At 43.1% G+C, this 27923-nt stretch overlaps 1 protein-coding gene across 1 annotated transcript; it reads right to left on the reverse strand.

The window, feature by feature from the left end:
* LOC122929734 (guanylyl cyclase-activating protein 1-like) lies at positions 1-27923 on the reverse strand. Its single transcript, XM_044283404.1, has 4 exons — positions 27726-27923; positions 16013-16162; positions 1769-1859; positions 1-281 (listed from the first exon to the last, which is right to left on the reverse strand). The coding sequence occupies exons 1-4, from the start codon at positions 27921-27923 to the stop codon at positions 154-156; spliced, it is 567 nt and encodes a 188-aa protein (XP_044139339.1). The 3' UTR covers positions 1-153.

Consider the following 27923-nt stretch of genomic DNA (forward strand, 5'->3'; position numbering starts at 1 on the left):
GCCATATATTGTTTTCTCCATACTTAATTTTTTGAATCCATAAATTTAGCTGGATCTCTGATGACTCTTCAATATCCTCTTAAAATGCGCAGCGAGACCCAACGTCCCATTTTATCTGTAAAATATCATAAGCCTATTCTTCAACCCTACAAGTCACACGCTGTGCCGTCGGTTGTTAATCATGGTCATTATGTGTGTCAGATCCAGACTTTTCATCATAACATCCATAAATTCCTCATCTTTACGAGCACCTTCCACAAATTCTTCCAGAGACAACTCCCCTGTGAAAGAAAAGAGGTTAGAGAATGGTTCCTTATAGGACATAGCAATAAGAGTACAGTGGCACGTTGCATTGGGGCAACCATGTAAAAGTGTGAATATGGAAATGAATTGTTTGGCTGCAATTTTGGCAATGGTGGTCAGTAGACTCTAATGAAAAGCTGCTCATCTGGTATAAAGAAATATGATATTTTATTTGGGATGAAACACCAACAAAGATGTCAAGCTTCTTTGCCTTTTTTTTTATTCTTTTGACATGTTTTTTCCCTCCTAGATTTAAGTCATATTACAGCTGATGTAGCAATAATAGGGCTTTTAGTGTACCCACTATGGCTCCATTTTCATACAGAAGTTTTTTGTTTTCTTTTTGCGGCATCCTCTGTCTCATGCCGTATGCATGGAGGTATTTTCCTATAGAAGCATTCCTTAAAGGGGACATTGCTCTGTATATATGGTACCCAATCAAGCCTATACAGTAGAACATGGAGGCTTCCCTGATACATACTATGGAGCCATGCAGCTCTTCTGCATTGCTGATCTTCATGCCTGGTGAAAATCCATTTTTAATGCTGGTCAGGGGCGGACTGGGAACTTAAAGTGGCCCTAGAAGAAAAAAACTAAAAGTGGCCCCAGAAACCACAGTGCAGCACAAAATACTAACTCAGCAGAACCAGAAACCACAGTGCAGCACAAAATACTAACTCAGCAGAACCAGAAACCACAGAGCAGCACAAAATACTGCCTAAATTAATTAATGCTGAGAGCATCAGATCTTTATATACTTGGATTTTGGCCAAGAGGAGGGCTTAGGTGGCCATCTGGGCATTGGCTCACCGAGAAATTTCCCTGTAGGGAATCCGCCCCTAATGCCGGTTCATATAACTCTGTCCACACTCTTTACAGCTGGGGGACTGTCCAGCTTTTGGACAGGGAGCGCAATGCAGCTGGGCATAATATAGACAAATTGTATCTCTTTGCATTTCTCCATGTATTGATGCAAAAAATATAATTATTATATAATTGGAAGAGTAGTTGATTACACTTCCTAAAATAGGCCTACATATAATCTTATTCTCTTCCTTCAGTCAATGGATCATTCATGTGGATAGTCATTTTTGGGGCTTCTATAAAATTTACATTTGGCCTGGAATTCCATAAATGGGTTATACAAGATTAGAAAAACATAGCTGTTTTCTTCCAAAAACAGCGCCACATCTGTCCACAAGTGTTGTGTGGTTCTCAAATTCAGCCTCCTTCGCTTTAATGGCGCTGAACTAAAATTACAGACACAACCCATGAACAAGTGGGGTGCTGTTTCTGCAAGAAAGCAGCCATGTTTTCTAATCATGGACAACCCCTTTAATAGGGCAATACAACACATCCCACAGATTATTAAATAAATGGCATACAGAGGATACATTTTTTCCTTTGTACTTATTTATGTGTTCTTTATGTGTTGACATTCGCAATATATTTGTGCAATTCTTACCATCTCCATTAACATCAATCTTGTCAAAAACTCGATTAGTAAACTCTTCAGCTGTGGAGTCATGGTCGCAGCCATTAATCGCCCGCACTGCCTGCAAAAGTAAAGGAAGATCAGACGAATCAAAAGGTTGTCACTATCAGGATTACTATAATTAGACATCTTTAGTACTATATATCCATGCTTAGCCTCAGTTAAACTACTTTACATTACAATGTGCATTTTCTGCTTCATTTCCAGTAAAACTTGTTAGCTTGTGGTTGAACTATTGAATACCATGTAAAGGAATTCCGGCTTTAGTCTTTATTAAGAAAATATAGATTGATTTGCGGTACTAGGTCACATTCAAAGTAATCTCCACATATCTGTCCTTTGGAAGATTAGCAGCACACTTACTAGGATCAGATTAAGCATTACTAGGCTTAAAAGCAGCTGAACTGACAGGACAGCTCAACAACCACCTTGAGACAAGTATACGATAAAGGCCAAATGAGATCTATTTTGAGCAGATATTAGACTAAGTTCACACCACATTTAGTCACTTCCTCTGTCATAGATGCCTGAAAAATACCACTACCTATAGGCTTGTAAGCGGTAAACATGTCAAAAAGTGTCCTTTACATTTTTGAATGAGCTTTACATTTTTAATTTATAAAGCATACACTGACAAGCAAAAAGCTAACAATGTATTTGAACTTTTGACTTTCAGGCTCCATATCTCATCATCCACTACAGCTGCGAACATGAGACTACCATCATTTTATAGACAATCATCTTGGCTATCTCATACATAAATTGGACTTGCAACTATTTAGCATATCATGAGTTATGTGAATTCTTGTCATGTAACTGCATTGTTACTGTTTTGCTCCTGGTGGTGGAACAATCTTTTTCTTCTTGTCTACTACAAATTACAACCTGTTCTCACATTGCCTAATAGCTCAGTGTGTTATTAGGTTGATTCGCAAGCGAAAGGTCACTGTTTCAAATCCAGGAGCTGCCATGAAGAAGATTTCCCAAGAAAAGAGAAACAGCATCATCCAGCTCATCTATAGCGGTATCTAGGCCACGAAAATTGACAAACTGCATCATGTGAGTGCCAGAACAGTTGGAAGAATACAAAAATCCTTAAATCCATCAAATCCAAAGCCAAGAGGTGGTCGGCTCATCACAAGGTCTATCAGTTCTGGCACGACAAACATGGCAGTGGAGGTGTCTCGTAGGCTTCGTAATAGTGAGATCACAGACGTCCATGCAAGCACCGTGCAAGTGTGGATTGGTGGCCCGAAAAAAGGTGAAGAAGTCTCGACTTCAATATCGTCATAAGAGTCGGCACGAGTTTGCTAAAAAGTATGAACAGGGGACAATAGAAGATTGGAAATGGGTGATTTGGAGCAATGAGATAAAAATCAATAGACTGGGTTCTGATGGGTGCAAATAGGTCTGTTAGAGACAAGAGAAAAGGGGGCTAATGGATCGAGAATTTGAAGGAACTGTCAGTTTGGTGGAGGAAGCCTGATGATATGGGGTTGTTTCACAGCCAAAGGCGTTGGATACTTGACTAAGATTGATTGTGGTCTCAATGCTAAGCTATAAGTGAGTATCCTACAAGACGAGTTACTTCATACACTTGAGTACTATGGGTATGAAAAGGACAACATAGTGTTCCAGCAGGATAATGAAGTAGAGGTGCTGGATTGGCCCCCCACAGTCCCCAGACCTCAACCTAATCGAACACTTGTGGGTAGAGTTGAAGAAAATGCTGTATTTGTCCTCAAGTGGGTCAACCAGTATGCACCAACATTGGGAACGCGTAGAAAAGAAGTGGGAACATATTTTAGGTCGAGACAGGCTTGAATCTGATGAAGAGCATGCCCAGAAGGATTTGGGCAGTGTTGAAAGCCAAAGGTGGATTTACAAAATATATTTTAAATATAAATTATCATTTAGAATTTTAGGAGCAAAATAGTAACAATGCAGTTACATGACAAGAATCTGCATAACTAATCATATGCTACATAGTTGCAAGTCCAATTTATGTATGAGATATCCAAGATGATTGTCTTTAAAATTATGGTAGTCTCACGTTTGAAGCTGTAGTGGACAGTGAGATACAGAGCCTGAAAGTCAAAAGTTTAAAACATTGTTACCCTTTTGCTCATCATTGTATGTCAAATGCAAGGACAAATATATTTTAAACTTATCCTAAGCTGAAAATGAAACAGAGTGGGCTGACCTCCTCTGACAGGTACAAGCTAGATGAGTCAAAGTCTTAACTGAGTGGATAATTAGTTGGGGTCATGCTCACTGGCACTGAGCTTTTAATATAGAGCTGTGTGCACAGAGATATTCATTTCCAGAAGCAATATGTACTCCTGTGCATATACAGGCCTAACATGCACTTCTATAAAAGGTTCATATCTAATCCCTAGTACAGCCACAAGCATCAGCCTTAAAGTCATTAACTGCTGTAATTTAATTGTTTATCTTTTACTTATTAAGACTAATGTTACTAAGATTAATGTTACATGTTCCTCTAGTTTATCTGCTGCCAGGGCTCCCCTCTGCCTTCCCAGTTCCTCTCTGGTTGGTGCTGGGAGGATATGGAGAGGAGTGGGGATGCAGGAAGTAGGCAGGAACATAGTGAACGGTTAATTTTTCGTATTGGATTATACAAATTTCTCATATCCTTTCACTTTATATGCTAAATTTTCCCATTTTGATATACATCCAACTTCTGGAAATAACCAGTCTCGCTAAGAACAACACTTTTGTGAGGATCTTCTTTATAGCCTTTTAAGCTATTAAATCGCCAAGGATAGCATGCTGAATAGTAATGGGGACATGCATCTTGAGATTATCTTCTATCTTTTTAACCCTTAGGAAACTGGAGGGCTTATTTTTGGCGGGACAAGTTGTACTTTCTAATGCTATTACCATTAAATATGGCATACAATGTAGTGGGAAGCGGGAAAACAATTCCAAATAGTGTGGAATATAAAAGTGTGTGGGTTTTTTCCCATGGTGTTCTGTTTGCGGCAAAACTGACTTTTGCCCTTCATTCTCTTGGTCAGTATGATTACAACGATACCACAGATGTATAGTTTTTTTTATGTCTAAATAGTGTAAAAATACAGTTAAACTTAGAAAAAAAAATTTTTTACATCACCATATTATGACCCCTCTCATTACTTTTTTTTATAGTTATATCTACTGAGCTGTGTGGGGGCTCATTTTTTGCCAGTCTTTAGTTTTTATTGATACCATTTTGGAGTGTGTGTGACTTTTTGATCACATTTTATTTCCTTTTTTTGGGTAAAAGAAGCAATGACAAAATGGCAAATTGGCCATTTTGACCCTTTTTTCCGTTACGCCATATGCCATATTGGAAAAATATTTTTATATTTTAATAGTAAGGGCATTTTTGGTCACAGTGATGCCCATGATGTTTATATTTTTTATTTATGGATTTATTTTTTATGTTACAAACAGGGGGGTACATTTTTTTTTACTTTTTTTACAATTTGAGCCTACAAAATCATTTTTTTTTAATTATGAACAATCAAGGGTCTTTTAGACCCATTATTTGAGCAGAATTGATCATTTATTATGTTGGCCTGCCACCTGCTGGCCAAATTAAGGATTGCAGCTTCAATACCCTGGGTCTCTTCAGAGAGAACCAGTGCATTGAAATCAGTTACCAGCATCCTCATTGGCCACAAAGGATGCCGGTAAGAAGCCCAGATGCACAAGCTTCCGGGTTTCCGGGTTTTTCACTCTTTAGATGATGTGATCACACTTTATCACGGCATCTAAAGGCTTTAATTAATTTAATTAGCCACGGGTCTCTGCTGTTTGGCACAGTGGAAACCTGCTGGTCATGATGCCCTCTGCTCGCGCGAGCTGGCGTCATGTTTGCACTTCGCTCCAGCGCCGTACATATACAGCGGTGGTAGAGAAGGGATTACTTACTAATTGCCAAAATTGACTCACTTTTGGCCAGAACCAAGGAAGATGGCCATACACCTATGACATATTGACAAATATCTGAGTTCCTTTTTTTTTCATTAGGATTGGAGTCAGATACAGTTTGTGAATAACTTTAAAGAGGACCTTTCACCGCTCCTGACATTCCTGTTTTAATAGCTTCATGCATTCCCCATGTAATAACCATTCTGGAACATCTTTTCTTATGTCTCTATGTTATGCCATTCCATTATTATTTCTACTAGAAGTTATGAATAAATTGCTATTAGCCTTTAGTAAGGGTACAGAGGGGAGGTAACAAGTTGGGGGGGTGTAACTGCACTGACTGACTCTATCCAATAAGTGCTGGCATTTTCGGACTGTGCAGGTACACCCCCCCAACTAGTTACCATCTCTCTGTACTGTTACTGAAGGCTAATAGAAATTAATGTAAAACTTCTAGTGCAAATAATAAAGGAATGGCACAACATAGAGCCGTAAGACTAGATGCTCTGAAATTGTAAGTATATGGGGAATGCATGGAGCTATTAAAATAGCATGTCAGGAGTGGTGAAATGTCATCTTTAGACTGAACCAAAACATGGATTAAAACATTTCAATACACTACCTAAATTATTATACCGTAGATCCGATCCCAGCTTTCCTCATCCAAACCAGAAACCTCGTGCATCCAAACCTTTGGATTAGGAAAAACTATTGACTCCAAATATCACTTTAACAATTTATATACACTGCCTGTCCAAAACGCCACCCAAAAAAAAAAAAAGTTCAAACACTCTAATATTTCGTTGGACCGCCTTTAGCTATGATTACGGCACGCATTCGCTGTGGCATTGTTTTGATAAGCTTCTGCAATGTGACAAGATTTATTTCTATCCAGTGTTGCATACATTTTTCACCAAGATCTTGCATTGATGGTAGAGTCTGACCTCTGCGCAAAGCCTTCTCAAGCACATCCCAAAGATTCTCAATGGGGTTAAGGTCTGGACTCTGTAGTGGCCAATCCATGTGTGAAAATGATGTCTCATGTTCCCTGAACCACTCTTTCACAATTTGAGCCCGATGAATCCTGGCATTGTCATCTTGGAATATGCCCGTGCCATCAGGGAAGAAAAAATCCATTGATGGATTGGAGCGCATACTGTTGCTGAATCTAGACCTGACCAACTGCAGCAACCCCAGATCATAGCACTGCCCACACAGGCTTGTACAGTAGGCACTAGGCATGGGTGCATCACTTCATCTGCCTCTCTTCTTACCCTGATGCGCCCATCACTCTGGAACAGAGTAAATCTTGACTCATCAGACCACATGACCTTCTTCCATTGCTTCAGAGTCCAATCTTTATGCTTAGCCCTGATTAGTGGTTTTCTTAAGGCTACACAGCTGTTCAGTCCCAATCCCTTGAGTTCCCTTCGCACTGTGCGTGTGGAAATGCTCTTACTTTCACTATTAAACCTAGCCCTGAGTTCTACTGTTGTTTTTCTTCGATTTGATTTCACCAAATGTTTAAGTGATCGCCGTTCACGATGATTCAGGATTTTTTCCCGCCACATTTCTTCCTCGAATACGATGGGTCCCCACTATTCTTCCAGTTTTTAATAATGCGTTGGACAGTTCTTAACCCAATTTTAGTAGTTTCTGCAATCTCCTTAGATGTTTTCTCTGCTTGATGCATGCCAATGATTTGACCCCTCTCAAACAGACTAACATCTTTTCCACGACCACGAGATGTGACTTTCAACATGATTGTTTAAGAAATGAGAAGCAACTCATTGCACTAGTTGGGGTTAAATAACTTGTTGCCAGCTGAAAGATAATCGCCCAGGCAGTAATTATCCAATAGGAGGCTCAGAACTATTTGCTTAGTTAAATCCAGGTGGCAACTTATTTTGGGGGGACAGGCAGTGTATCTGTGCACTACTACCTCTATTACCCCCATCATTTACCAAAAAATCCATACATGTACACTATTTTTGTTTTTTTGATATTTACTGAGTGCTATATCCTGAAACGACAATGACACCTGACTACCTCCTGACAAGCCATGTCTTTCTCTTCAAATATACTGTCATACCGATGGGCTGCAGTTTGCATGTTTGTCTTAATGTACTAGTAATCCATTATACATTTTTTTTTTTTGTTCCTTCTTAGTTCAATAACATTTCAGCGAAGGATAATCTGATGATAATCTGATAAAGGGAACCTGCCAGCAGCACTATGCTTCCCTCACTGACATCAGCACAGTGTAGTGACAGACGTGCTGCTTCAGTGGTCTGGCATTTAGTACTTTTATAGGAACGACCAACTGAAGGCCCCAGCGTACTGGCCCCACCCTCAGGAAAGAAACCTGTAAATCAATTTGGCAAAGATCTGCAGGTTTTTTCCTAGCTTTGCCTGTGCCAGATTCTCTGTGGTAAAATATTGCTATGACCTTTATTACAGATCTGCCTCCATTTTCTGGTTATACAGCAATGTTGGTACTATTTCTCCAAATGGTTCATTTTGTTCCCCCGACTGGTCTTCCTATTGCTGTTCGTCTTGCCAACCTGTTCACAACGCACACTTTCTGTCTGCATTGTTTGTGCCAACATGTTGTTTTTCATCGATGAATTCAAATCATAGCCAGGTTGTGGAGGTCTATCGGTAGGCGGCTGAATGCCAAGTGGGATTTCTCTTCTGTATATCATTATCAGTAAAAGCAAAAGTATAGAATTGTTCCAGGTCACCAAAGGCCTATGTCTTGATACCATGATCCTCACACATCAGAGCAGTGCTTGGCATCTCCGTTCCAGTTTCAGGTAAAACAAATATCAAGCACTCTTCTCCTTAAAAAATGATGTTTTATTAAACCCAAGGTAAAAATATGTTCCACAAAATAGGTGAATAAAAGGACCAAAACATTGTTTCTGAACGGGGAGTTTAAATCAGGTCCAGGTTCTGAATGTCTCTCGGTAGGCTGCTGAATGTCAAGTTAGATTTCTCATTTCCATATCATTCTTACTCCAATTGACAGATGGAAAGTATTTGCCAAATGTTGAGAATTATTGTTCCACTTAATTTCTCCTCACCATGATGACTGGGTAGCTTTGCATTCCTGGGCCAAGTTCTCATATACCAACACAAGGAGGTTTCTCCAGATCTGGTAGGAGACTAATGGGGTAATTTATCAAACTGATGCAAAGTAGAACTGGCTTAGTTGCCCATAGCAACCCATCACATTCCACCTTTCATTTTTGACAGCTCCTTTGGAAAATGAAAGGTGGAATCTGTTTGGTTGCTATGGGCAACCCTAATATTGACCCCTAATCTAATACTGAATCTAACCTATATCCCAATACTGACCCTTGTACTAACCTAAACCCTAATACTAACACTAATCCTAACCCTAATACTGATCCTAATTGTAATACTGACCCTAATACTGACATTAATTGTAACCCATATTCTAACCCTAATACTAATCCTTATACTGAACCTAATCTTATCCTAGCTGTAACAGCGGCTGCTGTAGGCCGCTGTTCCCTCACTTATCACAGCTGTTTCAGGCGCCGCGCTCAGCGGTGACCTGTGGTCGGTGCTTTCCATTTCACCTCTGCGGTCCTGGGCTCAGTTTCTGTAGGTGGTATTGCTTTTGAGGATTCCGCTCCACAGCTTCCACTCAGTCCTGGACACAGCATGAGGTCAGCTGGTTTTGTTTTACATTGCTCTAACCCTTTAACTAAACTAACCCCAAGACCGAAGCTAACCCTGTTACTGACCCTAACACTGACCCAACCCTAATACTTACCCTGATACGGACCCTTATCTTAATTACAACCCCGAATACTTCACGTACCTCACACAGTGACCACAATATATGACTGTCTGCATATATCTGTACCCACTGTTATACCTCATACCTATATAGTATACATACAGTGAACTGATATATCAGCTACGAGGTATAATAGATGCAGTGTGTACCGATATAAACAGAAGTGTACTGATATATCTGTGCACGCTACATGTTTTATACCTCGTACCTGACTTTATATGCTATATATCTTTATACACTGCATCTATTATACCTCGTAGCTCACATATCAGAACACCACTGTATATACTATATTTCTGTACATACTGCATGTATTATATGGTATAATAGATGCAGGGGCTACAGATATGTAATATATACAGCAGTATACATATATATGAGGTATAATACATGCACTTTGTACAGATACAGTATATGGTATATAAATAGTGTGCTGATATGTTGCTGCAAGTCCAGGAGGGAGTTCCTTGCCACATAAGAATGGCTGAAGTTCACTAAAGAATGGCTGAAATTTTAGTGCAGTCTCCTGGACATGGCCAGCACCTTCTGCAAGCCATGGTACTTTTTCAAAAAGCATTGCACCACTAAAATTGTCACGTGCACCATGTTATTTCCCACAAATGCAGCACAGACATGATGTATATCTGTGCCATTGTTGCTGACCACCATTATTCAACTTATACCCCTTGCATGTTGCTTCATGCACTTTAGCAACTGATCCACAGCGTGGGTACTCTCATCCAGGCTGATCAGGTCTCACAGCATGGTAATGCTTCTCTTCACTGCACATATGATAGTGAAATGTGGTAAAGTGCTTTATTATAAATGGTAGCAAAATTGAAACTGTTTTTTAGGGAAAAAAAATGGCAATTGCATAGCGTTTGCAGCAAAATGGATGCCGCTGGTGCTGGGAAATAGTCTATAAAACACTTATGAACTGTACAAACTTGAGGTTTTAAAAAAATAAAATAAGGCTGGCTGTTCTTGTACAGAAAAAAAATCAGGTTGGTGTATGATTTCAGTGATTGCAGAATTTGCAGTTAATACGTCAACTTTCCACTTTCAGCAGCGGCCCTCAGTATGAAACCCACACACACAGAACTCTGAGTGACTACTCTATGCTTCCCCTAATAAATCCCTGACATTTCTACAGATTCTTTAAATCCACTAAATAACTGTGACACTTAGTTTACTGGCTTGAGTCTGTAATTGCTTTCTGTCAGACACATCAGATCACATGCTAAGCTCAGAATGGTGTCTCAGCAAATCCAGAGACTGAAGGGCTTGCCATAATCCTATCCCCTGATTGGCTCAGAAGCTGACAGACAGGCTGTGAACCAATCAGGACAAGCCTCCGTCCCAGGATCATGTGATCCTCTATCTGCATCCTCCCTGCCGTTTTTTCCTGCAAATTTTCCCAGTAAAAAAAAAGTGTTGGCGCCATTTTGCGCAATTCATTCGATGCAAATCGTTTAATTATAACGAATCTGGTTCATTTAGAATCTCTAGTTAAGTTGGAGTGCTGATCCTGTTTTACTAGAAGATGTTTCTAACATATGCACAGCTCTGTTTCAATTTCCAATAGAAAACAGTCATGATTGACAGGGGGGCCGACTCATGACACCCCCTCCGATCAGCTATTTGAAGGGGTAACGCTACTTTCTCTTCAAAATTACCTGTGTACCATCTCATCTGTAGCATGCGTGCAGTGTAATTACGGTACAATTGCTCATTGCATTCACTCATTACACTGCGCCACCTCTACAAAGGAAACAACGTGCAGGTAATTTTGAAGAGGAAGCAGTGCTTGCACAAGCGCCACTACCCTTTCAAACACCAGGAGTGCTGTGTGTTGGACACCCGCCAATCTGATATTGATAACCTGTCCTGAGGATGGGCCATCAAAATTAGCCACTGCACAACCTCTTTTACATATATTAGCTGTTTTTATGTGAAATTGTCATAGTTTGCATTTTCCCCCTAATGAATTGGACTTTGTATTTTGTGCATCACCTGTCAGATCAGCTAAAAAGTGATCCTCAAAACTGGCAAGTGTAAGGGTCCTATCAGTCATTTGCATTCAAAGGACATCAATTACATGAAGCAATAATAGCTAAGTATTTTTACTGTTTGGTTGTTGTTGCTCGTTTATCCTTAGAGGATTTAAACTGCTAATGACTGGCAGATTTCTGATTACATAAGGGGATGTGATGGTGACTAATATACTCTTACAGTCAGACATATTTGTCCAAAGCATGGAAAATGAGCTCGTTGTTTGATCACGGCATGCTATTAATGTGACAATAATTTCTCAAATTCAAATGATTATACAAAAATTCTAATGATAATCACTTTGCCAAATAGGCCCTTAAATTTAGACCAAACTAATCGGACTCAGAGAGCTTAAGTGTTCCAGTCTAGAATAGGAGAACTCAGCATTTCATTTCCCCCGGTTGACTCCACCCTTACAAGTGGAAAAGAGACAACCTGGCAAGAGTCCCCAAATCGGCCACTAGGGTCTTCCTCTGTGACACCGATGACCCTCTGTGAAAAAAGATTGCCAACTGTTATAGGTAATGATGATCTAGTAAACTCTTGGGCCTGACTACTCTGATTATGTTTTTGTGTAGGACTTGACTATTTTTGTATTTTTCATATTTACAGAAAGCTACATCCTGCATCGACAATGACACCTGACTACCTCCTGACAAGCCGTGTCTTTCTCTTCAAATATACCGTGATAGCGATGGGCTGTATTTTGCATGATTGTCTTAATGTACTAGTAATCCATCATTGTTTTAGTTTAATTAAATTTTAGCACTACCTCACATATGAGTATAAGTAATGATAATCTGTTAAAGGGAACCTGTCAGCAGCACTACGCTGCCCTCACTGACAGCAGCATGGTGTAGTGACCGACCTGCAGATTTAGTGGTCTGTCTCTGCTGTCATGGCATTCAGTATTGTTATAGCACTGAACTGCAGAAGCCCACAGCTCATGCCAGTGCTGCTAGCGAGACGAGTCCAATGCTAGATGCCCCCACCCTCCTTTAACCCCTTAAAGACCCAGGGTGTAACGGTACGTCCTGTGTAGTTTTGATCACTGCCAGTGATCGGAAAAGGGTGCCTGTTGAAATCATTCTGCAGGCACCCTGTGACAATGACCCCCCGCATTGCCGATCGCTACAAACAGCAGGTCAATTCAGATAATTCAGGGATCAGAAACATCAAAATGCCTATATTTCGATGTTTTTGTGCCTGCGGGCGCAGCGGGGGGTAAGGATTGCAGGCGGTGCGGGAGGTGGGCGGGAGGCAGTGTGGGGGGCGGGTGCGGCGATCTTCCCCCCGCCCGTTTTTTTCTCAGGATGACCGAGCGGTTGAATCAGAGTGTCAGCTCATTGCTGACACTCTGATTCAAACGGCTGACATCTGTGCAGATGTCAGCCATTTTAACCCCTTCCATGCAGCGGTCCGTAGTCTGCTCAGTTGTGGCAGACGGGGAAGATTCCCATGGCAACAGGACGCCTTCTCAGGCATCCTGCTGTCCATGGTGCAGAACAGATCTGAGAGTGAAATACAGTGCAGTACACTATATAGTGTATATATAGTGTATATATACTGTACTGTATTATACAGATATCATACCCACTGGATCTTTTAAGATGTCTGGGTAAAAAAAAAAGTGAAAAAAGTGAAAAAAAAAAAGTAAAAAACAAACAAAAACATTTATCCCTGATTAAAAATAAAAAAACATAAAATTCCCTACACATGTTATATATCACCGCGTCCGTAACAACCCAATCTATAAAACGGCCATGTTACATTTTCCGCACAGTGAACGCCATAAAAAATAAAAACTATGATGAAATTGAAATTTTGCCCACCTTACTTCCTAAAAAAGGTAATAGAAGTGATCAAAAAAAGTTGTCTCATCCCTCAAAAAATGAGCCCCTACATGAGACAATGGCCCAAAAAATAAAAAAAACTATGGCTCTCAGAGTATGGAGACACTAAAAAAGTTTTTGGGGTTTAAAAAAGATATTACTGTGTAAAACTTCAATAAATTAAAAAAAGTAAATATATTAGGTATCCCTGCGTCCGTAACAATCTGCTCTATAAAAACAGCACATGATATAATCTGTCAGATGAACGTTGTAAATAATAAAAAAATAAAAACGGTGCCAAAACAGGTATATTTTGGCAAATTTTCCATTGTAATCCATTTTTTTTCCATAACAAAGCAAGAGTTAACAGCCAAACAAAACTCAATATTTATTGCCCTTATTCTTTAGTTTACAGAAACACCCCATATGTGGTCTTAAACCTCTGTACGGGCACACGGCAGGGTGCTGAAGGAAAGGAATGCCATATGGATTATGGAAGGCAGTTTTTGCTGGACTTGTTTTTTGACACCATTTGAAGTCCCCCCTGATGCACCCCTAGAGTATAAACTCCAAAAAGTGACCCCATTTAAGAAACTACACCCTCAAGGTATTCAAAACTGATTTTACAAACTTTGTTAATCTTTTAAGTGTTCCACAAGAGTCAATGGCAAATGGAGATGAAATTTCAGAATTTCTATTTTTTGTTACTTTGCTTCACAAAAAGTGTAATATAGAGCAACCAAAAATCATATGTACCCTAAAATAGTACCAAAAAAACTGCCACCTTATCCCGTAGTTTCCAAAATGGGGTCACGTTTTTGGAGTTTCTACTCTAGGGGTGCATCAGGGGGCTTCAAATGGGACATGGTGTATATAAATTAGTCCAGCGAAATCTGCCTTCCAAAAACCACACGGCGTTCCTTTCCCTCAACGCCCTGCCGTAGAGTGGTGTACGACCACATATCGGGTGTTTCTGTAAACCGCAGAGTCAGGGCAATAAATATAGTTTTGTTTGGCTGTTAACCCTTGCTTTGTTAGTGGAAAAAATGGATAAAAATGGAAAATTTGGCAAAAAAATTAAATTCTGAAATTTCATCTTCATTTGCCATCAACTCTTTGGGAACACCTAAAGGGTTAATAATGTTTGTAAAATCGGTTTTGAATACCTTGAGGGGTGTAGTTTCTAGAATGGGGTCACTTGTGGGTGGTTTCTATTATGTAAGCCTCACAAAGTGACTTCCGATCTGAACTGGTCCCTAAAAAGTGGGTTTTTGAAAATGTCTGAAAATTTTCAAGATTTGCATCTAAACTTCTAAGCCTTGTAACGTCCCCAAAAAATAAAATGGTATTCCCAAAATGATCCAAACATGAAGTAGACATATGGGGAATGTAAACTAACAGCAATTTTTTTAGGTATTACTATGTATTATAGAAGTAGAGAAATTGAAACTTGGAAATTTGCAAATTTTTACAAAATTTGGGTAAATTTGGTATTTTTTTATAAATAAAAATTAATTTTTTTTACTCCATTTTACCAGTGTTATGAAGTACAATATGTGACGAAAAAACTATCTCAGAATGGCCTGGATAAGTAAAAGCGTTTTAAAGTTATCACCCCATAAAATGACACTGGTCAGATTTGCAAAAAATGGCCAAGTCCTTAAGGTGAAATAGGGCCGAGTCCTTAAGGGGTTAAAGGGACCCAGTCACCATGAAAGGGCAATTTAAACTACAGGCAGTATGTTAGAAACGCAGGAGGAGCTGAGCAGATTGATACATAGTTTTATGGGAAAAGATTCAGTAAAACTTGAAATTTATTATTTTAAATTCCTGCTCATTCTGGGCTTCGAAGTCAAGGAGGCGGTCCTATCAGTTACTGTCAGCCTTCCCTCTATGACTACAAAGACAGCTGTCAATCACTGATAGGACTGCCTCCTGGACTTCAAAGCCTAGAATGAGCAGGAATTTAAGTAAATAAAATAAAAGGTATACTGAATCTGTTCCCATAAAACTATGTATCAATCTGCTCAGCTCCTCCTGCTCTATAACATGCTGCCTGCAGCTTAAATACCATGTTCAATGTGACAGTTTCCCTTCAAGATAATAATATTATTATTTTTTTTAAGTGTAACATAAAATCTGGCAGATGAGCTTTTTGACAGTCACAGAAGTCACTGTGCCCCAAAGTTTGTTCCAGAACTACATTGACATACTGTATATTTGGCAGGCATACATCAGTATACCTATTTTTTTTAGTTAACTGCAGTGAGAAATTTATGCTTTTCAAGACAACTTGATCCTACAAAAAAGTATACCACATATATACTGTATTTTTTTTTTGAATTGCAGACATTTGCCAAGTGTATACAGTTGCATACATTTGGATCATACATATGTTCAAATGCAATACCCAAATGTTATGTGAACAAAGCCTTTGGTAGAATCAAGCTACGGAATGGTTAAAATGATTTGAATCGGAAGAAGGACTCAGGAAGTACTATGTCCATGAGACAGCTGTTCACGGCACTCTTCTTACTATTTCATAGAAAATCCACTTACCTTAATTATATTAAGCAGTTCATGTCGGTCAATGCAACCATTTCCATCCACATCATAAAGTTTGAAATACCAACGTAGCTTCTGTTCAATCTTACCCCGGAGAACAAGGCTGAGAGCAGCCACATACTCCATGAAATCAATATATCCATCCTGTAATAAATCAGAAAAATGGTTAAATAAAAGAACCTAAATTCTCTGTAACATATTGCCCTTATAATTTATTATTGCATGGGTGAAAAAATGTTATGTACTGTGTAAGTATTTTTTTCCGTTGGATTATTTTTCTATAGGACTATAATTGCTATATGTATCAAATGGAGATTGAATACACTACACATTATGGGGGAGTATTATCATAAGGGGAATTTATCAGTGATCTGCATAGCTGTAATTTACAAAACAAATTGATCCAATATTGTTTAATGAATGTGGTGCATCTTTCTATCTTCAGCTATTGATTAAATCTAAAAGGAATCAAGAAATATGTTTCTACAATTGAGACTGGTCTACCTACTAAACCTACTAAGAGTTCTTTCAGACAGATACAGTCCTGATCAAAAGTTTAAGACCACTTGAAAAATGGCAAAAAAAAATCATATTTTACATTGTTTGATCTTAAGGTTCCAAGTAGAGCTTCAACATGCAACAAGAAATGAGAGTGAGACAAAACATTTTTTGAGCATTAAATTAATTGAAAATAACGATTAAACTGAAACAGGTTGTTTTTCAGCTGATCCAAATTTTAGGACCACATGCCTTTAAAAGGCCAAATCTGTGCAAAGATGTGGATTCATTGTCATTTTCTGTCAGGTAGTCACACGTTGTGATGGCAAAGGCAAAAAAACTCTCCCTTTTTGAATGTGGTCAGGTTGTTGAACTGCATAAGCAGGGTCTCTCACAGCGCACCATAGCTGCTGAGGTGGGACGCAGTAAGACAGTCATTTTGAATTTCTTAAATGATCCTGAGGGTTATGGAACAAAAAAGTCAAGTGGAAAACCCCGAAAAATGTCATCAGCACTGAGCCGGAGGATCCAATTGGCTGTCCGTCAAGACACTGGACCATCCTCGACCCAAATTAAGGCCCTTACTGGTGCCGTCTGCAGCCCCATAACCATCAGACGGCATCTGAGACTGAAGGGCTTCAAAAACAAATTACTTCTTCAAAGATCTCATCTCCTTGAATGCCACAGAACTGCTCGTTTGGACTTTGCAAGAGAGCACCAAACATGGGACATTCAAAAGGTGGAAGAAAGTTTTATTCTCTGATGATAATTTTTTTTTAACCTTGATGGTCCTGATGGTTTCCAACATTACTGGCATGACAAGCAGATCCCACCTGTGATGTTTTCTACGCGCCACGGTGGAGGGGGCGCCATAATGGTCTGGGGTGCTGTCATGGAACCATGAACCAGACGTACAACAAGAGATAAGTGGGAATAAGAAGGCTTTATTGAAAATCAAGCTGTAAGCAAAAGTCCAATCGGATGGCTAAACCGAAGCAGGGTCTTGCGTAGCCAGAGGTCAGGAACCAGAAGGGTAGTCAGACGAAGCCAGGATCAGGAACCAGCGGGGTAGTCAGACGAGGCCAGGATCAGGAACCAGAAGGGTAGTCAGACGAAGCCAGGATCAGGAACCAGCGGGGTAGTCAGACGAGGCCAGGATCAGGAACCAGAAGCAGCAGCAGTCTTAGAAGCATGTGAACACAGGAGGACCAAGCAAGGAACTGAAGCCACAGACCTCCTATATATATGAGCTAGGCATCCAGCTCCTCCCAGTGGGAAGGAGAAGCCGCAGGGTGGGAGGCTACAAGAAACCCAGAAACCAAGATGGCCGCCAGCACATGTCAAACGAAGGAGAACAGCAAGAAGGTAAGACCATGACAGTACCTCCCCCTCAAGGGCCCCTCCTCCGCGGAGTAAGGAACGGTTTCTGAGGGAAGCTTGCGTGGAAGGCTCGGAGCAAAGCAGGAGCATGGACATCTGCGGAGGGAACCCAGGAACGCTCCTCTGGACCATAACCACGCCAATGGACCAAAAACTGCAACCGACCGCGGACCAGGCGTGAGTCCAGGATATTGCTCACCTCATATTCCTCACGATTGCCCACTTGGACCGGACGGGGCCGAGGAACCGAGGAAGTGAAACGATTACACACCAATGGCTTCAACAGGGAGACATGAAACACGTTGGAGATCCGCATGCCAGGAGGAAGCGCAAGGGCATAGGCTACCGGGTTTACCCTGCGAAGCACTCGGAAGGGACCAACAAAGCGAGGCGCCAGCTTGGGAGTGGGCACTCGAAGGTTGAGGTTGCGGGTGGACAACCATACACGGTCTCCGACCTGGTAGGAAGGAGCGGGCGCTCGTCTGCGATCAGCCTGGAGTCTCTGGCGCTGCGCAGAGACCTCAAGGGACCTCTGGATCTGTACCCAAGAAGCACGTAGGACAGAAAGGTGATCCTCCACAGCCGGAATATCCTGGGGAGAGAATACCTCCGGTAACACGGCAGGTTGGAACCCATAATTGGCCATGAAGGGAGACGTCCCAGAGGAAGAGTTCACCGCCGTGTTCCTGGCAAACTCAGCCCAAGGCAGGAGGTCAACCCAATTGTCTTGGTGATCGGAGACATAGCAACGAAGGAATTGCTCCAAGGCCTGATTGGATCGTTCTGCGGCCCCATTGGACTGAGGGTGGTAGGCCGAGGAGAAAGAGAGATGAATCCCCAACTGGGAGCAAAAGGCGCGCCAGAACCTGGACACAAACTGACTCCCCCGATCCGACACAATCTCCTTGGGCAAACCGTGCAACCGGAAGACCTCCCTGGCGAAAATCGTGGCCAACTCTTGTGCAGAGGGTAACTTCTTGAGAGGAACACAGTGGCACATTTTGGAAAACCGATCCACAATCATGAGAATGACCGTATGGCCTCGGGATGCAGGGAGGTCCACAATGAAATCCATCCCCAGGTGTGACCATGGGCGCTCCCCGGTGGCTATGGGTTGCAAAAGGCCCAACGGAAGGTGCCGAGGGGACTTACTCTGGGCACAAACGGAGCATGCCGCTACATATGCGGCGATGTCGGAACGTAGAGAAGGCCACCAGAACAGACGTGAAACAGCCCAGGACAGCTGATTCTTTCCAGGATGCCCCGCGGCCTTGGAGTTATGGTAGGTTTGCAACAACCGAGTGCGCAACTCCTCAGGCACAAAACATCTGCCGTTGGGTCTCCCAGAGGGAGCACCAGATTGAGCCGCCAAAATCTGCTCACCCAGGGGAGAGGTCAGACTGGTGCGAATGGCGGCCAGGATCTGATTCGGAGGTATGACCGAAGTCGGAATCGACTCCTCCCTGGACAGCTCGGAGTACTGCCGTGATAAGGCATCCGCTCTGATGTTCTTGGAACCGGGTAGGTAGGAGACCACGTAATTAAAACGTGACAAGAACAGAGCCCATCTGGCCTGACGTGGTGTCAATCTCTTGGCCTCAGAAAGGTAGGTCAGATTCTTGTGGTCCGTCAGGATGAGAACCGGAACCACCGAACCCTCGAGCAAGTGCCTCCATTCTTTAAGGGCCTGCACGATGGCCAATAACTCCCTGTCACCAATCTGATAGTTGCACTCCGCGGAAGACAGTTTCCGGGAGTAAAACCCACAAGGAAGCAGAGGACCCTCTGGTGTTCTACGCTGAGACAGAAGGGCGCCTACTCCCGTCTCAGACGCGTCCACCTCGAGGACAAAGGGCAACCCAGGGTTGGGATGCGACAGAATCGGAGCCGACACAAAGGCGGACTTTAGAGCCTCAAAAGCTCGGATGGCCTCGAGCGGCCAGACCTGGAAATTACTGCCCTTCCTGGTCAAATCCGTGAGAGGCTTGGCTAGCATGGAAAAGTCCCTGATGAACTTCCGATAATAATTGGCGAAGCCCAAAAAGCGCTGCAGGGCACGGAGACCACTGGGCTGGGGCCACTGTAAGACAGCCGAAACCTTCTCAGGATCCATGGAGAACCCCTCAGCGGAAATGATGTAACCTAAGAAGGTTACCTGGGATCGGTGAAATTCGCATTTCTCAAGCTTACCGAACAGCCTGTTCTCTCGTAACCGTTGCAACACTCGTCTGACATCCATAATGTGGGCCTCCATGGATTCAGAATATACCAAGATGTCATCCAAATAGACCACCACACACTGCTGCAACAGGTCACGGAAAACATCGTTGATGAATTCCTGGAAGACTGCGGGCGCATTGCACAACCCAAAGGGCATAACCAAGGATTCATAATGACCGGTCCTGGTGTTAAACGCGGTCTTCCACTCATCGCCCGCCTTGATCCTTACCAGGTTATATGCCGCCCTCAGGTCGAGTTTGGTAAAGACCGTGGCCCCTTTGAGGCGATCGAACAGCTCGGAAATCAAGGGTATCGGGTAAGCGTTCTTGATCGTGATGCGATTGAGACCCCTGTAATCGATGCAAGGCCTCAACTCACCGCCCTTCTTTTTCACAAAGAAAAATCCAGCCCCTGCCGGGGACGAGGATTTGCGAATGTGTCCGCGTGAAAGCGCCTCCCTCACGTACTCCTCCATGGCCTCATTCTCCGCTACCGACAGTGGATAGACTTTGCCACGAGGAGGAACGGCACCAGATTGTAACTCTATGGCACAATCGTATGGGCGGTGCGGAGGTAGGGCAACCGCGCGCACCTTATCGAATACATCCCGGTACTCTTCGTATTCAGGAGGCAACAGAGAGTCCGAGGAAGTACACAGCAACTTGACAGGCCCATGGATGCAACTAGCCCCACACTGCGGTGACCACGAGAGGATCTCGGCCGATCTCCAATCGAAAGTCGGATTATGCTTCTGGAGCCAGGGGTACCCCAAGACCACCGAGTAGTGTGGAGACGAAATCACCTGGAGACAGACCGACTCTCTGTGAACGGCACCAATGGCTATCCCCACTGGAAGGGTCTCATGAGTCACGTGTGGCGGCAGAAGGGGTCTGCCGTCTATCGCCTCAAGAGCCAGTGGGGAACCTCGAGGCTGCAGAGGAATGGAATTGGCGGCAGCAAACACACTATCAATGAACAAACCACCAGCACCAGAGTCCACCAACGCCTGGGTCGTCACCGAGCCCCCGACCCAGGAGAGGACAACAGTGATCAGTGGTTTGTCAATACGGGAAACCGGGGACGAGGAGACTCCACCCAAGATCTGCCCCCCGCAGGATCTCAGGTGCGAGCGTTTCCCGGACGGTTCGGACATGCCAACCGAAAATGCCCACCGAGACCACAGTACATGCATCGGCCCTCGCGTCTCCGGAGTACCCTCTCCCCCTCGGACAGGCGAGCAAACCCCAGCTGCATGGGTTCACCCCCAGACAAGTCATCCCCAGGAGGCGTGGGAGGAGAGGGAGGCACGGGTGGGACAGCAAACGTAGGCACCAATCTGTTAGAAGGCCTCCGCAGGCTCTCCTTAAAGGAAGGTCTCTCCCTGAGTCTGGTGTCAATCAAAATCAGGAAAGAAATAAGAGACTCGAGCTCCACTGGTAGGTCCTTAGCTGCAACCTCATCATTCAAGGCATCCGAGAGACCATGAGAGAAAGCAGCGACCAGAGCCTCATTATTCCAGCCCACCTCTGCTGCCAGGGTACGAAACTCAATGGCGTATTCAGCTACGGATCGTGAACCCTGTCTGATGGACATAAGGAGCTTCGCAGCAGAGGCAGCACGAGCCGGCACATCGAATACCCTCCGAAGAGAAGCAACAAAACCGGAAAACTCGGCAACCACCGGATTGTTGTTCTCCCATAAAGGGCTGGCCCAGGCCAAGGCCTTGTCCAAGAGCAGCGAGATCAAGAAGCCCACCTTTGATCTCTCAGTAGGAAAGGCATGTGGCAGCAACTCGAAATAAATGCCCACCTGGTTAAGGAAACCTCGGCACTGAGTTGGCTCTCCCCCAAAGCGCTGTGGAAGGGGGGCAGAACCGGTCATACCCCGAGACACCGCAGGCGCAGCAACAGGTGTCGGGGTAGACTCTGGCGCAACAACCGGAGCGGCAGTAGGAGCGGGCCCAGGAGCGACAACCGACCCATCGGCAACGGAAGCGAAATGAGCCGTGCGTTCAAGCAGGGTTTGCAACGCCACAGCGAACCGACCCAACAGGTGATCCTGCTGATCAAGTCTGGCAATCAGCGTAGGTAGCGAGGATGGCCCTGTACCGTCAGAATTCATGGCTTGGTCCTAATGTCATGGAACCATGAACCAGACGTACAACAAGAGATAAGTGGGAATAAGAAGGCTTTATTGAAAATCAAGCTGTAAGCAAAAGTCCAATCGGATGGCTAAACCGAAGCAGGGTCTTGCGTAGCCAGAGGTCAGGAACCAGAAGGGTAGTCAGACGAAGCCAGGATCAGGAACCAGCGGGGTAGTCAGACGAGGCCAGGATCAGGAACCAGAAGGGTAGTCAGACGAAGCCAGGATCAGGAACCAGCGGGGTAGTCAGACGAGGCCAGGATCAGGAACCAGAAGCAGCAGCAGTCTTAGAAGCATGTGAACACAGGAGGACCAAGCAAGGAACTGAAGCCACAGACCTCCTATATATATGAGCTAGGCATCCAGCTCCTCCCAGTGGGAAGGAGAAGCCGCAGGGTGGGAGGCTACAAGAAACCCAGAAACCAAGATGGCCGCCAGCACATGTCAAACGAAGGAGAACAGCAAGAAGGTAAGACCATGACAGGTGCTTTTTCCTTCAGTGGAACAATGGAGTTTCAGGAAGTGCAGGGGCATCAATCGGCCGCTGGCTATGTCCAGGTGTTGCAGAGAGCATTCCTCATGACTGAGGGTCCTTGTCTGTGTGGTAACGACTGGGTTTTTCAACAGGACAATGCTACAGTATACAATGCCCGCAGGACAAGGGACTTCTTCCAGGAGAATAACATCACTCTTTTGGCCCATCCTGTGTGTTCACCTGATCTAAATCCAATTGAGAACCTTTGGGGATGGATGGCAAAGGAAGTCTACAAAAATGGACAACAGTTCCAGATAGTAGATGGCCTTCGTGCGGCCGTCTTCACCACTTGGAGAAATGTTCCCACTCACCTCATGGAAACGCTTGCATCAACCATGCTGAAACTAATTTTTCAAGTGATCAACAAAACCGGCGGAGCTACTCATTACTGAGTTCATGTTTGGAAGTTGGATTTCTGTTTGGGGGGGGGTTTAGTTTTTTTTTGGAGGTGTGGTCCTAAACTTTCAGTTTATTCGTTGTTTTAATTAAATTGAATGCGCAAAAAAGGTTTTGTCTCAAGTAAAACATCAGGAGTAGCCAGGAGTCTGGGCTACGTGTAGTACCACAACTACCAAGCTTAGTATCCAATGGTCTAGGCAGGAATATCTGTCAGATTAGGATCAAGAGCCGACCTCCCAAGTGTCCCTCTTTGGGAGGGATAGTCCCACTTTTTGATCTGTGGTATAGATTTTTGTTATTACATTCACAATATTGACCCAAAAAGTGATTTGTCTGGTTCCTCTATGTATATTTGAGCCCATCATGCGATTTTAGAAATTTCTACATTCAGATTTTTGTGCTATTTCAGAAGAGAAAACTATTGAAACATACAGATATGCAGGAAAAATGAATCTTTCACACAATGAATCATGAGTGTCCCTCTTTGACTGTCTAAAAAGTTAGGAGGTATGCAAGAGTAGTTTAATAAGTACTAGATGTAGTATCCAAGTGTGTACGCAGGAACATAGTCAAGAAAAGTCAGTACCAGGAGTAGTACCACAAGTACCAAGTGTATTATGCAAGGATCTAGGCAGGAATACAGTCAGGAGTAACCAATGGTAGTACCAGGCTTACTATGAAATGGTCTTTGCAGGAATGTCTGGCAAGTTTGGACCAGGAGTAGTTCCACAAGTACCAAGTGTAGTATTCAGGGGTTTAGGCAGGAACATAGGAGTAGTCAGGACTCAGAACTAGGAGTAGTACCACAAATACCAGGTATAGACTCCAAGGGTCAAGACACAAGGAAGTAGGAACAAGTCAGCTTAAGGCAGATTCGACAAGAGCAGTAGTTAGTCAAAACTGCATTGAGAACAGTAAGCTGGCACACATTGTTAATAAACCTCAAACAGGCTTCACAGGGAAGACATACTGGAACACCACTCACATCGTGCTTCAGTTGTGCTCCCTATTTTATGTACCTGTACATCATTTGCATTATGCCATTGTATGGAGCAGGTTCCCATGCTGAGCTAGCTTCATATGCAGCAGATGCTGGCTGTATAATACAGCAGGCACCCACCAGCAGTGACAGGGATCGGAGGCTAATTTGATCCTGATCATTTATAGTGACCCTGGCATCTGTGTAGTTATATAGAGGGTGGAGGCTTAGAAATTGTGGGGCACAGACTGGTTGCTATGGCAGCCTGGGGTCTTGTGAAGGTTCCCAAGCCTGTCATAGCGAGCTGCTTGCAAAGATATGCCAGAAGCATAGCCGTGATCAGACTGACCCACAGAATATGGTTGTCATGTATTATTTTTTTTTTAGCAGATAATGAATGCTACAATACAAAAATAGAAATGCACAAAAACACACTGGGGCAGCAAAGGCGGACTGGGAACTTAAAGGCTATGTAGACCTTTGGGGTCAATATTTTTTTTTTTTTATTAGTGCATTGCACTCATTATGAGCAAAAAAATATTTTTCAATTGGTCTTTATAAAAAATATGGAGTCCTTTTCTCTGTACAGAGCTGAGATGCTCTACTAGCAGGATCTGAATTTTCCCTCTGCTCCGCCAGAAAGGGAGCGGGCAGACTCCTTATCTCTGCTCTCAGACCTTATAAACATTCATTAAAGGGAACCTGTCACTGGGATTTTGTGTATAGAGCTGAGGACATGGGTTGCTAGATGGCCGCTAGCACATCTGCAATACCTAGTCCCCATAGCTCTGTGTGCTTTTATTGTGTAAAAAACACTGATTTGATACATATGCAAATTAACCTGAGATGAGTCCTGTATGTGAGAGGAGTCAGGGACAGGACTCATCTCAGGTTAATTTGCATATGTATCAAATCAGTTTTTTTGCACAATAAAAGCACACAGAGCTATGGGGACTGGGTATTGCAGATGTGCTAGTGGCCATCTAGCAACCCATGTACTCAGCTCTATACACAAAATCCCGGTGACAGGTTCCCTTTAAAGCTCAGTCCTCATCTTACTAAATGTAGCTTAAATAAGTGTTTATATCAGTAATTTAGAGATAAGGGTTATTAGATGATCTGCACAAAGTAAAAGTAGGATACACACAGCTAGAAAAGGTTAATTAACCCTTTGTGGCAGAATGGCTCAATATTTTTTAATAAAGACCAATTGAAAAAAATTATTTTTATCCCCAAATGACCAAAATGCAGTAAACATAAACAAATTTGTCCCCGAATGTGTACATAGCCCTTAAAGTGGCCCATGTTGTAGACGAGTTTAAATTGACAGAAGGAGTGCTAACAGAAATAGGCAGGGCCAGCAACAAAATACTGCCCCAGCAGCATCAAAAACTGTCACTCCTGGCGCAGTATTCAACTTTGTCACCGCCCTGAAGATAACAATACAGTTGAATGGAGGAGTGCATCTGCGGCTGCTGGAGAGGTGCATACTTCTAGCATTAATTAATGCTGAGAGCTCGGTTGCCCCCCCCCTGGGCATCGACCCACTGAGAAATTTCCCTGCAGGGTCTATAGCCATTCCACCCCTGCGGGGAAGATTTATTCATCCTATAGATGGTGTAAACAGACAGGCTGTCTAGACCCGCACCAGGTTTTATCACAGTGGCTTAGGCTGGATGATACATTTGGTGCTCGGCTAGGCATTTCTGTCAAGCTCTATACCAGGCATGGCCAACCTATGGCTCTCCAGCTGTTGTAAAACTACAACTCCCACCATGCCCTGCTGTAAGCTGCTCTCTGTAGGCAGTCTGGGCATGCTGGGAGTTGTAGTTTTGCAACAGCTGGAGAGCCTCTACGTACAATTTCAGTGCATGACTAGGTGGGGGCTTTTTATCTGTTCACTTTGTGTTGGTGGCCTCTTTTGCAGTGGTGATGAAGCTGTGCCAGCTGGGCCCAGTGTCAGACAATGAGGGTGTTCTAATCTGCGGGGTCGCTCCCCCTGCAGGTGTTACACCACAGCGGTGGTGTTTATTGGGCAGTACTGCACCTAATAGACTAGGAACCCACTTAAAAGAGGTCACAGTGAAATCTCAAATAGCCTTATAAAAAGTAAACCTAATAAATTAATGTTCATTCCCTAATGTTTGCTTAGTAACAATAGATCACTGTACAATGCATGTGCTGCCCTTGTCTTTTTCTAAAGCTGTGAATTATAAAAACATGTACATCTTTACATGTACTCTGAAAAAAATTCCACCTTACTGATTGAAAAAATACTAAAATTTCCATTTGTGGTCTTAATAGTGAATTGTAGAGAGACAAAATCATATTGCTATAATGTGGATATGATAGATGGATATGATCAATGCTATATAAACACAGTTTGTAATAAAAATGAATGAACAAATAACCATAGATTTTTTTTAAAAAACATCATACAATAAAAGCCATGCACTTCTGTGGGAGTCTTTTCTACATACATTAGCTAGGCACTGCGATATAGTTCATACACAGTTTAGGCAGACCCTCCACTAAATGCATTAGACCAGGGCTACCAATCGAGTTTACCTATTGAGCTACAGACCACAAGAACACATTGAGTTGCAGGCAGTCTTGTGGACTGCAGCTGTCACTCAGTCTCTTACAGTAACCTAGACACATAGTTAGGGCTCATGCACACGGCCGTTGCGTGCTTTGGAGACCGCAATTTGCGGTCCCCAGTGCACGGGGCACCATCCGTGCGGCTGCCGCAGACGGATCAAGACCCATTCAACTTGAACGGGTCCATGATCGGTCCGCACCACAAAAAAATAAAACATGGAGAGAAATCCCACGGAAGCACTCTGTAGTGCTTCCTCGGGGTTTCATGCCTCTGTTCCACACCGCACCTTCCGACTTGCGGACCCCTTCAAGTGAAAGGGTCTGCATCCGTGATGCGGTGCAAAACTGTCTGGGCCCCGTATATTGCGAACCCCGCTGTTTGCAGGTCACAATACGGGCCCAGCCTGCATATGTACATTTGTGTGCATGTGTCCTTAAGAGCATATTAATAACAACCAACCAGACTAGTTCTGCTACCCTCACATAGGAAGTTATTTTATGTGAAGTAGAACAAAGTTTGTTAAAAGGGCTATCCCATCTGGACATTTACAGCATATCGATAGGCTATACCATAAATGTTCGAAAACGTGGGGGTCCTACCTCTGGGATATGCTTCTATTTTAAGAACGGGATCCTGACAAGAATGAAGACCATCCCATGAATGTTCAGAATTGTCACCATTTACTCCTATGGAGCTAGGATATTTTAGGAACTCCCATAGCAATGAATATAATGGCCACTGGTCACCCATCCATTCATCACTATGGGGCTCCTGAATATAGCCAAGCCAGCGTGGCTAAGTTTTGATTCATGTCAGGGCCCAGTTCTTTAGATAGAAGTTTATCCCCAAGGTGGAACCAAGATATATCAGATACTTAGGGCATATAAAGATGGGGACCCTATAAATATTTGTCACTGTACTGAATTGATTAATGTAGAAATAATGATCTTACCTTATTCATATCAAATGTACGAAACATTTGTTCGATATAGCTGTTGGCTTCTCCACTTAGTCCTCTCAAACCAAAGAACTGCTTGAATTCATGCAGGGTTAACTGTCCTGATGGACATTCAGTCATGAACTTCTTGTACCAGTGGTGGATTTCCACTGCCTGCAGGTCGTCCACCGTGGAGCTGCTTGTGTTTCCCAT

Source organism: Bufo gargarizans, chromosome 2 (genome assembly GCF_014858855.1).
Source record: "Bufo gargarizans isolate SCDJY-AF-19 chromosome 2, ASM1485885v1, whole genome shotgun sequence".
NCBI classification, from domain to species: domain Eukaryota; kingdom Metazoa; phylum Chordata; class Amphibia; order Anura; family Bufonidae; genus Bufo; species Bufo gargarizans.

Coding starts and splice junctions, on each gene's coding strand:
- LOC122929734 (XM_044283404.1), bottom strand. CDS start 27,923: ATGGGAAACACAAGCAGCTCCACGGTGGACGACCTGCAGGCAGTGGAA. Junction 16,163..27,725: donor GTACATTTGATATGAATAAG/GTAAGATCATTA, acceptor GATTTATTACAG/GATGGATATATTGATTTCAT. Junction 282..1,768: donor GATTGATGTTAATGGAGATG/GTAAGAATTGCA, acceptor TTTCTTTCACAG/GGGAGTTGTCTCTGGAAGAA.